Source organism: Haliotis rubra, unplaced genomic scaffold (assembly GCF_003918875.1).
Source record: "Haliotis rubra isolate DU_JTF1 unplaced genomic scaffold, ASM391887v1 Scf105, whole genome shotgun sequence".
Lineage (NCBI taxonomy): Eukaryota > Metazoa > Mollusca > Gastropoda > Lepetellida > Haliotidae > Haliotis > Haliotis rubra.
In genome coordinates, this window is record NW_025764948.1 from 609,791 (window position 1) to 623,687 (window position 13,897).

A 13,897-nucleotide genomic window follows, 5' to 3' on the forward strand; every position below is an offset into this window, starting at 1 on the left:
AAACAAAGCTCGTTTATACTTTTTATAGCTGTGTTTCAATGACGACACATAATACCGGTACTCGCGTAAGGATATATAGTTTTGCATAGCAACCTGAATGGAGTCACGTTTTCATGGAAACTGGCGGGATGGTGACGCCAAAGTTTGAATGTCAAAATAGCGAAAGGACTGAATTGACATGTCGTCCCGATAGTATCATTTAAATCTTGATAGAATAATTGATATTTTGTGAATTACTATCTCCAAGACGACCTCTGCTCTGAGTCCGTGGCTGCATGTCGGCTGCTATGGACAGTGTCAAAGTTGCCGTTTTGTAGTCACTAGAGGAGAAATCAACACGTGCAAGGAGCAACAACTTAGGGTCTTTCTGTTAGATTATTTAACAGCGACAATAAAATGTAAGTATCTTCAGCTCCTATGCCCTTATATCGTGTATTCAGTGTTTGTTTACAGAGGGCACCTGCTTTTATTAACAAAGGGCACCTGCTATTTAACTCAGTAACTGTTCAGAGAAATTTGCATATCATGACAAGATCTTTTCAGCCTGTCAGTGTGTTGGTTGTATCTTCGCAATTGTCACATTTTCTTCAGTTACATGTTTGGCTTTTATCAGATTATGAGTTATTTGAGATACTGTAACATACTTTTCAAAATTTCCCATAATATAATATTTTAGCTCACTCAGTTGGAGTCAGAAATGGTAACTAGGTTGCATGAATGTAGAGTTCATACATGCCACACGTGTAAACAAATTGATCTTGTGTTTTTAATTAATTCATTGTATGTGTTTCTTTCTATCAGATCTGAAAAGTTCACAAATGATTGCATAAACAGCATGGTTTAAGTCATCTTGTATGCCTTAATTTACTCTCAGCAGAGACAATATATTATGTTATTATATAGTCTCTGCTCTCAGACATGTGTGAGTTTATTTACTAAAATTATTTGTGTGCTGGCATGTTGAAATTTTAAGATTTTATATTTAGGATTCCAAACTAAATCACTATTGAAAAGAAAAGAGCCACATTTTTTAAGATTAGGTGTTTATACCCATTGTATTTTTGTAAGTTCAGATGTATTGGGAAACGTTTAATTCAAATTAGAAATTTTTTGTCATTTGCCAAAGGCTTGGGGCCAAATATCGGCCACTAAGCATGTCTAGTTATATCTCCGAAAATTCTCTTTGAACACAATTTAATGTATATATGCCCATACATTAAAGTTTGAAAACTCCAAATGTTTGGGTCTTCTGGACTACTATTTACTGACTGGTGTCATAAAGCTGGAAGATTGTGGCATTAAACAACAAAGAATTGAACAAACCAGACCCCGGCTTAGGACTAGTGGCTGTGGATAAAGACTATATGTAGAATGCAGCACTGCTGTTCTCGGGCATATACTGGGTATTGACCAATAAAATGTAGCATGGCTTGTTTACTGAATGGTTGTCAATCTCTATGTCAGTAGAAATATGGTATGCCTTCTGACTTCAACATGTTATCTGACTACAAACAGTGTACCTACTTTTGGTGTGGTGTATTAATGTACTTTGGTCTCCAAAAATAATCAGGGATATATAATTAAGGCCTAAAAAAATATGTTGTGGTTCCGATAACCCGACCGACCGTTGAATTCTGGTGCCGACCCTATTGTTTTTAAGCGGAATGAATAAAATAAGCTTTCAGATAACATTGTTTTTGTGCCGGCACCAACAGATATCTGTCATTCTGATAGAGAAAGTCGATATGATGGCCACATGCTTGATTGAATAAACAATTACACATTGATAATGTGTTATTAGTTTGTACTTTACTTCTAAAAAAAATATGTAAAAATTTTTTATTTCTGACCTACCTAACCTAAATTTTAAAGAGGTGTAATCGGAACCACAACATTTTGTTTATTTGGCCTAATGTGAAATAACACAGGGATATCTTTTGTAAAATTTAACATCTTGGATTCTTTGTGACAGATGAAGTATCAAAACTTGATGGTTTGCTTTCATGTGGAAGGGTATTTTTTGCAGCCACTGCTCAGCAGTAAATTAAGCATGGTGTGAGAGTGACTGGGATACGTGTGACATGTTTCAAGATCCTAGTTACAAACAAAAGCACATGATCCAGAAAATACTTCTCAGAAACACTCACTGAACATTTTGAACAGAATGTAAAGGTGAAACTAAAACAGACTGGCCAAATTGAGTATATCCAGAATTTTCATGTAGATTTTGGAAGAAATTGGCTATGTTATGTTTTTTGTCGACTTGATAGTCTGTGAGAATTGTTATCATTTAATTAACTCTGCTCAATATTGATAATCTCTCATGTTGGAGTTGGCTGATGTTGTAGTGTGAAAGGTCAGTATTAACACGACCAGGTAGTCTGATGTCTCATCACTGAGACTGATAAGAAATATGCATCTTTTGTGACTGACGTGATTGACCATGCAATTTGACTATGGAATTAGTTTTGATAAACTTTGTTTAATTTTCCTTTACCACTGAACCACAGTTTTAGAGAAAGATATGTGAATATACTGTAAATGTGACTGTACCCTAGGGTCCTGGTCAACCAGTTGTTCTTCCAGTCTATGTTTTTGCCAGCTTATACAAGAAGTGATGGCAGGGGTGAAACGGTATACCACAGTATTTTCCATTTGGTTCATTTTACCGAGGTGCAATCCAAAAATATGGTATTTTCAGTTTTCGTACCATCATTTTATTAACCTTTTTAAACCTTTTCCAAAGTGCCTGGAAATTGAATCATTTTGTCAAAATCTGTCTAGGTAGGACTTTTTCCACAATTCGTATCGTGGTAAGAGCATACCGTTTCACCCCTAAATGATGGTACTGGAAATTTCTTCTGAATAGATTTGATAGATATATATGAATATATTAAAATAGTAACATATTAGAGGTACATTGTTCTTGAATCAGCATCTGTTTCTATTATTTACTACCAAGTTTGGATTCATGTTTCAATAAACCAACAATCAGCAGATTGTTTTAGTACACATCTTGAGATACACTAAGCAGCTCGTTGTGTAAACCCATGGGATCTGAGTATTGATTGTAGTTGTACAGGTGTTCCGTTTAGATGTGGTATCAGTTGCTCCAACCCACCACTGTCATGTATTATTAACAAATCCTGCTTCTTGGTATCTGTAGACAGAAGTCAGGGAGCGTTTGGTGGTTGTACTACACTCAATCAATTAGGTATGTTCCGATCCAGACATACTTCACCATATGGGGCATCTCTTTGTGATCATCACTAACCAGTATCTTTGTCTGGATGTAAATTGTCCACCTAAATGTATCGGTGTAGCTGTTTTGCATGTTCTGGTCTGTTTGGTGATTCCTGGAAATTAAACATTAAAACTTTATGGTTCTAAGATGTTGGCTTTTCCAGGGATGTACTGCAGACACCATGAGTTATGATCCACAATGGACTGATGGTTCACATGACACAGCGAGGGTAGGGGAGAAGTAGTTCCTCCAGATGCTAGGTAGCTTGGCAACTGTGACCCAGTCCAAGTAGGTTAGTCAAGAATGCAGCATTCAAGTTAACTTAGGTCTACGTGTTTGAGAACAGTTCAGTAAGGACTCATGCCGTTTCCTTTTGGACTACCATTTGGACCTATGCAGACATTTGAATATAAGTAAATCTCTCTCTGAAATACTTTTGAAATGTCATTATGAATGACCATAGCAACATGCATGTTCATAATAGACATAATTCTAACCTCTTTCTCTTTGGTAGTTGAAAAATAGTCCCCTTGTTGGTACACTTAAATTTGAAAGGGCACACCAAAACATCTTCCGGAGTGCCTAATTTGAAAATATTTTAAAAAGAACTCCCTTACTTTATCATACATACACTACTGTAAATACGTTAAAGATCACCTATGGTTTTCTCATGACTACAGGTAATCGATCATGCCAGGATAAAGTGTTCTTAACTTCATGTGAGTAGTATATGTAACCTCAGGAGGGTTTCCTCAGTCCTTGGACCAGCCTGTGTCTAGTTGTATATGATTGATGATGTAGGTAGTCCCTGATGAGACGATGGGGGTGGTCTTATGGTTAAGGTGTTTGCTTGTTCTGCTGAAAGTGTTGGTTCGATTCCACACTTTCTTATGAGTCCCATTTCTGGTTTCCTTAACAAGAATTTTGCTCCAAGCAGTGTAATTTCTGTAAAACCATACTCACTCATAATGAGAATTACTGTTTATTTCAGCCAAGATGTGAGTGAGAGATGTGGTTATTTCTGTGAATGTTCTGAACCAGAACTTAAGGTGAAGGGTCATGATGACATTGTGTTGTTCAGATTACAATGTGTACTCAACTGTAAGCTGTATGTATAGAAGTCAGGCAGTTTGTGTGGGGATCACATTAACATCAGTAGTGTGGATGATGTTACTGTCATGGCTTGGCTCAAGCAAGCAATATGTTTACCTACACTCTGTTTGCATTGATACAGGAATATGTTAGGATATCATAAATGTTAGCTGCTAAATAACATGAGTAGAACTTGTGTTCGGTTCTGGAAAAAGCCAAAAAAACATTCTGAGCTGAGGTTATTGACTACCATTAGAAGTAGGATAAAATTTGATTGACACTCAACAGAAGGAAACAGCTGTTCTCTGTCTTTATTGGGTCAGCTCGCCCTAATACACCTGTCGCTACACAGTGTGCACATGGTTTTGCAAATCTTGTGCTTTTCATGTTCTGTATTTGATGACATCGTTGCACAGCTTAACATCGTCACTTGAAATATTGCCACTGAGGGAGAAAACTTCCATAACACTTCAGTCAGCAGTTAGGAATTAGTATGTGGAAATTAACTTCCATTATGTCATGATACCATTCTTGTAATATTCACTTTCATGGAATTGATAGAAGGTGTAGTGTGGGGGATTTTTCATTGGTTTAAGAGTATTTTTTGTGTCTGTTCTGCCTTATTAAATGTTAGACGTCATTACTTTGACTTGTTGATTATTTAGTGGGGAATAAGACCTACCTCATTCCCGCTTAGTATTTTTTTTTTGCATCTGAAAAATGGCCAGTTCCATTGTTGATACTTCAGGAGTTTATTTAAGATTTCAAACAAGTGTCTTTGATAGACAAAATGAAGAAACATTGGTAGTTTGTTTAAAATTGTATATTGTATTTTATCATCGTGCTACATTCAGTGTTAATGTTTAAATAAGCTGAAAGGCATGATGTCAGGCTTTTTCGACAATATTTTTGCCTATATTTTATACATTGGGGGCATATGCCCTCACTTCAGCTTCTTATTGATGTTGAAACTTCGAGGCAAACAGCTTCCAATAAAAAAAACTTGCCATATATGGAATGTAAACGATTGCTCCGCACATCGAAAACTGTCGCACGCAGTTTTGTCGACATTTGCCGAACTGGTTTCAATCACAAGTTGTGCGTAGGATATTCGTAACAAGAGCTCTAATGGACATAACTCTATGGCGTTTGCTTGAAATGATGTTCGTCTGGTAGAGGGCGTGAGAGTCGTTTTAATGCAACATTGCATTAATTCATTTGAACTTTTTAATTTAATTTTGTAATCTAAATACGTAAATAGCGTATCTTAGGGTAGCGTCTCTGGGGGCTGATAGTTAGTATTATTGAGAGAAATGCATTATGTATTTTCAGAGAAATGCGTGTGACATTGTACCTTTAAACATGTTAAAACCTCATTGTTTCGGACCTCTGATATTGATGATTGAAATACAAAGTCCCATCAATATTATTATCACCCGCCGAGCGTTTAGTGCGAAGCGTGGATATAGTATTAGGCTCCGTCCATACGTACAAATTGAAATATCTTAAAAACCGTTGACTAGATTCTTTTCATATTTAGTACCTAGGTTCATCACAGTATAAGAAAGGTCCCAGTCAGGTTTGGTGACCTTGACCTTAATTTCAAGGTCACAAGGGGACTTTAACGTTTTACCCTTGTGAGCGAGATATCTCAAGAACCGTTCACTAGATTTTCTTCATATTGAACACCAAGCTTTTTTTAGGGAAGGCGCAAGGCCCAGTTGATTTTGGTGACCTTCACTGAAGTTTCAAGGTCATGGCGACACTTTGAATGTATCAGCATATTAACCTGCATGTTATACTTGTCAGCGAGATACCTCAAGAACCATTCACTGGATTTTCTTCATATTTGACACCAAGCTTCATCTAGGGAAGGCGCAGGGCCCAGTTGATTTTGGTGACCTTCACTTAATTTTAAGGTCACAGTGACACTTTGAAGATTTCAGTGTGTTAACCTGCATGTTAGATGGTCAGCGAGATATCTCAAGAAGCATTCACTGGATTTTCTTCATATTTGACACCAAGCTTCATCTAGGGAAAGTGCAAGGCCCAGTCTATTTTGGTGACCTTTGACCAGCTTTGAAGAGACAGCCCTGGCTACATCCCCTTTCCAACCACTCTGCTGGTACAGAAAGGTGGATGACACCTTCACCATCCTAGATCCCGACCACGACCCTGCCATCCTCCTTGACCATCTCAACAAGCAGCACCTGCGCATTCAGTTCACGATGGAGATAGAAGACCAACAGAAACTGCCGTTCCTAGATGTGGCCTTGCAGAACTCCTCAGACAACATCACCTTTTCCGTCTACAGAAACCCACCCACACTGACCAGTATATACATTACCTCTCCAACCATCACCCCCAGATCAAACGCGCCATTGTATCAACCCTAAATCCATCTGCAACCCTGACCATCTCCAAGCAGAAATAGACCATCTAAATACCACATTTATCAACCTCAACCCCTATCCCAAACGTCTTGTGGACAGAACCATAGCATTGACCCTCCAACAGCAAGAAGAACACCAACCCAAGCCTGAGCCATCCCCGATTAGAGTAAACATCCCCTACCAAGGTCAGATCAGCCACCATATCAGCTGACAGCTCAAGAAAACTGCTGGTATAGATGTGACCTTCAGCTCGGACAAAACACTAAAAACCATTCTGAAGGCCAATGGTAGAGGTACCTCAACCAACACCAGTCACAAGCCCAGGGGTTGCATTTACAAGCTAATGTGTGATTGTGGCAGCAGCTATGTTGGAGAGGCATCCCGCTCCATTGACATCAGGCTCAAAGAGCACAAAACCTCAGTAGAGAAATCAGATCTAAAGTCAGCCCTTTCTGAACACATTGTGAACAATCCATCACACTCCATTGACTGGCAAGCTACAACCATCATAGCATCCAACATCCATGATTGGCGAAGACGCAAGATTTCGGAGTCTATCAGCATCAAAAGATTAGCACCACAGATGAACAGGGATCAAGGGGTTTACCTACCCAATGCCTGGGAAATCAATTAGGTTCATGGCTTCACCCATCACCTCTTAATCCACTGTAACAGTCTCAACGCTGCCTTTTGTATACTATCAGCCACCCTTTTGTACACCAATTAGACTGATTGGCTTCTGTCACTTACCAACTTAATCCTCTGTAACAACACCATATCTGCTTTTGTATATTTTATTATCTTTCATCTTAAAATCCCCTATTTATTGTATATACATGCTTAAAATCACTCTGGCTTCATGTACATTACTAGTATATATATCCTGTATATCTGTTAGTTAGCATTCACCTGACGAAGGGGCAAGGAATAGCCCAGAAACGTGTATACAATAAAGAAGAAGTTGACATCCATAATATTTCGTCTTATACTTGATTACCAACTTCTATATGCCTCTCAAGAACCTATACTGTTTTAATTTTAATTTTTGTATTTTAAATTTATTCTCTTTTTGTTTACAATTATGCTTGCAAACTCGGGTTCATTTGACAAAATGCAACCTTGATACTTAGCCAGGCCACTCAATTGAAACAGCTCAATAACATACTTTTTGATAAACAGCAATAAATATATGCTAAATATGAAATCAGTAATCCAAGGTATAATCCATGTCAAATAATATATCAAGGCTATGTTTTTCCAATTTTGGGTACCTAAACAGGATGAGATATTTCCTGCTTTTTGTGTCATTACCTTGCATTCTTATGCAATGCTAAGAGTTGCAGAAAGCCTTCTTTTTACTGATTATAGTGACAGAAATGTAATTATTGAATCAAGATTTTTATGCAAACTTACTACCATTTCATTTGCTTTTACTTGTCTCAGTAAAAATCTACTGCTCTCTGGCCTATGAAATAGCCAAGATGTCAGATCCTGTGACATGGATCGTCCCCTACACAATCCGTCACTGCTTGGTTGTACTTTACCACGGAAAAACTACTTTCAGGAAATGTTGGATTGTGAAGTAGACTCTGAGTTGAAACTGACCAAATCTGGGGGATGGGGATTGTTTCAAGCCACAGTGAAAACATAATGACAGTATGAGAGATACGCCTTATGGAGATTACATCATTATGTTGCCACAGTCACATCACACATTACAATTTTATTTCTGAATGTTGGTGAGGTGCACAGAAAACTCAGCTGATGGAGGTACATTTTTTCTTGACTGGTGTTGTTTGAAAACATCGCTTATTTTGGGAATTAACCCTTTCCTTTAGGCTGCTCTAAAGAAACTTCAACCTCTCTGGCCTCTTGTACAACATGGTGGAGGGTATGAAATGTATTCTATATGTTCTGACATTACATTGCAGATACGTGGAGTGAACATAGCCTGCCAACATGGTTCTCACTGATCTCCCATTTGAGCGCAGCCCTGTCATCTACAGTCGCTACACCCTCCTCCGGCGTCCAGACAGTGCCCCGCCTGGCAACGCAGATGAGGGGGACACAACCACTGAAAACAAGAGATATGCTGCATTTCTCAAGTATGAACCTCACATTTCTTTTTCCAAGTAAAATGACATCATTTTATATATATTGTAATCAAATGTGAAATGAATTCATATTGGCAATGAACTAAATTTAGAAATGCTGTGTGTACATTCAGGTCTGTTTGTATGTCAGACAGGCAAGTGTAGTCAAGATGGTCAACATGCAGTGCAAGGGAGATAACCCTTTAATTACCTAGACATGACTGCTTTAGAAGAATCAGTTTCAGGGGTGGAAATAACCCATTCAGGGCAAGTGACTTTACATGTGCCACTGTACCGGAGTACACTAGCAATTTTAAACTTATTTCCACCCCTGAGTTTATCAGTTTAATCCAAGTATTGTGATACGATTCCTTATGCTCATATCGTTATTGTCATGATGTGTGATATATGCATCTGTTTTTTCAGTTCAATCCCTGGATATTTTGGGTACACCAACAATTCCACAACAATTCCAACACAAGTATAGGCCTAAAATAATCTGTTGTGGTTCACTGTTCATTTCAGAGGGATATTTTCAGAAGTCTCAAGGAACAAATGTAGTTTTAATGGATAACAACAAAATTTATCAAAACTGACAAGATCAAGTCAGTGACCTGCAGGAACCACAACATGTTATCACCCTTTACTTGTACTGTGTTAGCTCCGTTGTTCAGGCATGTTTGTGTATAGTTGTCCACTTGGCCAGTCAGGTAGTTGTCACATGGACATAGCCAGGGTAGAACCTGTAAACACTGATAAAACTTCAGAGAGTGCTGGAGGCCTTCAGGTTTGTGTTTATTACCAGGATTACAAGGGTACACATGTTTTTCTCCATTGTGCGACAAGGTGTTCACAGGGGTGTTTATGTGTTTTATTTGGATTGTAAGTGAGGAAACAAGAACATAACAAGGTAGTAAGTAGTTATAAACTTGAAGTTGGCCCCTATTCCATGTCAGTGAAATAGAACTTCTTGAATCCCCAGGTATATTTTAGGAATTATGCTGTGCATTAAGCTGGTTTATAGATTTTAGATGTTTGCACAGATTACTTTTGAGTGACATTGGCTCTGAACAATATATGTCATCATGAGGAATGTTTTGAAAAGAAGTTATGTGATAAGATCAAGCGTGAGATGTTTTTTACTTTACAATATTTCCTGACATTGACATAATACCAAGAATTTGGAACTTTGGCTGTAGTATTTTATTGTAGTTCATCATCTGTCTTATTGTTTAACATCAGGTTTATGACACAGCTCCTGGACCTTCATACTTGGATTCCAACTCTGTTGAGTTATGTCCAATGTCCTAAACTCCTTTCAGTCTGTGTAGCATGAGTGAGAGGAGGACATGAGGGCTTCAGTTGTCAGGGTCTTCCAGACCAGCAGACATGTTCATACTTTAATCCTGCAGATTCTGACGTTGTGTCTAGAAAGGAATGTTGGTGCTTGTTAGTAAATCACACAAAGTAACTGCACATACGTAGCTATAGAATCAACACATCACACCAACAGGTTTAGTTCAAGTCAATGTAAATGCCCCTTGCTGTGGGCATTCCATTGTTTCTTTGAGTTGTGCTTGCATTAGACCATCCATTTTCAACCATCCAATTTTGATAAGATGTTACAATATATTGTATGTGTTGGTGAATAAAGTTTCTTTTGGAACTTTTGAAATTATGCATAACATGTAAACTTGAAAGTTCCTTGAGTTCCCGTGAAATTCTGAATGCATGTCAAGTTAACCATAGTGAAAGACACATACAGACTATAGTAGGGATGCCACAATACATCGATGCATCGATACATTTTCTAAGACCATACAATTATCGATACATTCAAAGCTGTATTGATATTTAGTTTTGAAAGTATCGGTTTAAATATGTTGGTGTATCATTTACATTTTGCAATTGTATCATGTTTTTTTTTATGTTATGCGAGTCATAAATGATTATTTTTCATGCACAAAGATGGGAAATTAGAACTTTTTGATCTCTGAGAATAAAAAATGTTGATGTTTTCATGGACAATTATAAAATATGAAGTATTAATGTTCAAAATGAAACTAAATTTATGCCATAATGCTGCGAAAATAGGTATCGTGATACGTATCGAATCATGAAACTTATGTATCGTGACATCCCTAGACTATAGCACTGTTAACCATGTTTTTCCCTTTGGTAATTCCCGGATGAGGGCACTTTCCCAGCAGGCTGTAGTTGTCGTGGGGAACAAGTGAAGGCATTGGGTGGTCAGACTTGGTTATTAGAGTGAGGAATATCACATCTTGTAAAAATATCTCAAGGTACTGGATGTGAAGTTGAAAATGCTACAATCCGTCATTGTCATTTTGAATCTTGTAATGCTGTATTTATGGAATACTGACTGTACATTACCAGGAAAGGTGGGTTCAACATGTGGAAACCATGACATCAATGCGTTTAAACCTGGACATGAATACAATCAAGCATTGTGAGGAAAATGTTATAGCTCTGCCCTCAGGAAGATCAGAAAATCACAGCCTGATAATTGTAGTCTATGATATATATCAAAAAAAGATATGATGAATAAAACATTCTAAACGTGCCAAAGCCCTCCCTCCAGAACATGTAACGTATGCTGTGAAATGGTTTACCCATCACATTATTGTACTTTGTTGTGCAGAGAGCAGGAGAGGAAAGTAGGTCCAGATGGCTTCGTGGACTCCTCCCGGTATGGTCACCCTTACGTTTTGCGGAATGACCCCTTGCGGAAACGCGCCCAGTCCAACTCCGACCGGCCGAGTGTGGTCAACCTCACATCCAGGGTCGAGCGAGACAAGAAGGACTATGATAAAAGAATCAGGGTGATCGAGGTGAGTCCAACTTGACTTTAGTTAACTCCCAGTAAGAGCTTTGGGTGTGATATACGTATCTCAATGATACAGATGCAATACAATTTGTATCCTGATGCAGTACTTTAATTTTCATAAGTTTGTATTCTATCCCTTTTGCAGGTGAATGACAATCCTGAATTGTTTCTTTTCAAATGTCAGATAGCAAAGAGGGGGAGAGGAGAAACATATAATCTTGGGGGCACTGTGCAGCTTCTGCTATTAAAGCCAACCAGGAAATCATATCAGTATAACTTGTATTGTAATGAATCATATGTATTGCAATACTGGAGTAATGAGTCAATGTATATTATTGTGAGAATTGATCTTGATACAATACTATATTGCCATATCGTTACACATCCAGTCCCAAATGATGAAGTGTTGACATGTTGTGGATAGAGTTTGGGTTGAAGCTTGCTTAATGATGTGTGATAATGCTGTATTAAGTCTTCTACCTGTGTTTTGGTCGTAACTGTCCCCATGTCATGTCCTCCTTACCTGTCATTTGGTCGTTACTGTCCCCCTGCCATGTCCTCACTACCTGTGTTTTGGTTGTTACCGTCCCCCTGCTATGTCCTCACTGCCTGTGTTATGGTCGTTACTGTCCCCCTGCCTTGTCCTCACTGCCTGTGTTATGGTTGTTACTGTCCCCCTGCTATGTCCTCACTACCTGTGTTATGGTTGTTACTGTCCCCCTGCTATGTCCTCACTGCCTGTGTTATGGTCGTTACTGTCCCCTTGCCTTGTCCTCACTGCCTGTGTTATGGTTGTTACTGTCCCCCTGCTATGTCCTCACTGCCTGTGTTATGGTTGTTACTGTCCCCCTGCTATGTCCTCACTGCCTGTGTTATGGTCGTTACTGTCCCCCTGCCTTGTCCTCACTGCCTGTGTTATGGTTGTTACTGTCCCCCTGCTATGTCCTCACTGCCTGTGTTATGGTCGTTACTGTCCCCCTGCCTTGTCCTCACTGCCTGTGTTATGGTCGTTACTGTCCCCCTGCTATGTCCTCACTGCCTGTGTTATGGTCGTTACTGTCCCCCTGCCATGTCCTCACTACCTGTGGTTTGGTTGTGACTGTCCCCCTGCCATGTCCTCACTACCTGTGTTTTGGTTGTTACCGTCCCCCTGCCATGTCCTCACTACCTGTGTTTTGGTTGTGACTGTCCCCCTGCCATGTCCTCACTACTTGTGTTTTGATTGTTACCGCCCCCCTGCCATGTCCTCACTACCTGTGTTATGGTTCGACTGTTGCCTTGTCCTCACTGCCTGTGTTATGGTGGTTACTGTCCCCTGCCTTGTCCTCACTACCTGTGTTATGGTCGTTACTGTCCCCCTGCCTTGTCCTCACTACCTGTGTTATGGTTGTTACTGTCCCCTGCCTTGTCCTCACTACCTGTGTTTTGGTTGTGACTGTCCCCTGCCTTGTCCTCACTGCCTGTGTTATGGTTGTTACTGTCCCCTGCCATGTCCTCACTACCTGTGTTATGGTTGTTACTGTCCCCCCTGCCTTGTCCTCACTGCCTGTGTTATGGTTGTGACTGTCCCCCTGCCTTGTCCTCACTGCCTGTGTTATGGTTGTTACTGTCCCCCTGCCTTGTCCTCACTGCCTGTGTTATGGTCGTTACTGTCCCCTGCCTTGTCCTCACTGCTGCCTGTGTTATGGTCAGCACTGTCCCCTGCCTTGTCCTCACTGCCTGTGTTATGGTTGCTACTGTCCCCCTGCCTTGTCCTCACCACCTGTGTTATGGCTGTGACTGTCCCCTGCCTTGTCCTCACTGCCTGTGTTATGGTTGTTACTGCCATGTCCTCACTACTTGTGTTATGATTGTTACCCCCCTGCCATGTCCTCACTACCTGTGTTATGGTTGCGACTGTCCCCTTGCCTTGTCCTCACTGCCTGTGTTATGGTCGTTACCGTCCCCCTGCCATGTCCTCACTACCTGTGTTTTGGTTGTTACCGTCCCCCTGCCTTGTCCTCACTACCTGTGTTATGGTTGTGACTGTCCCCCTGCCTTGTCCTCACTACCTGTGTTTTGGTTGTGACTGTCCCCTTGCCTTGTCCTCCCTGCCTGTGTTATGGTTGTGACTGTCCCCCTGCCATGTCCTCACTACCTGTGTTTTGGTTGTTACCGTCCCCTTGCCTTGTCCTCACTACCTGTGTTTTGGTTGTGACTGTCCCCTGCCTTGTCCTCACTGCCTGTG

At 39.9% G+C, this 13,897-nt stretch overlaps 1 protein-coding gene across 1 annotated transcript in view; it reads left to right on the forward strand.

Moving 5' to 3' along the window:
* Positions 1-43: 43 nt before the first annotated feature.
* LOC124275833 (calponin homology domain-containing protein DDB_G0272472-like) overlaps positions 44-13,897 on the forward strand; it is an 84,309-nt gene continuing 70,455 nt past the window's right edge. Inside the window, exons 1-3 of the mRNA XM_046711517.1 lie at positions 44-398; positions 8,661-8,834; positions 11,485-11,674. Of these exons, the coding sequence (XP_046567473.1) occupies positions 8,689-8,834; positions 11,485-11,674 (336 nt within the window). The 5' untranslated portion in view covers positions 44-398; positions 8,661-8,688. The remainder of the gene's footprint in view (positions 399-8,660; positions 8,835-11,484; positions 11,675-13,897) is intronic.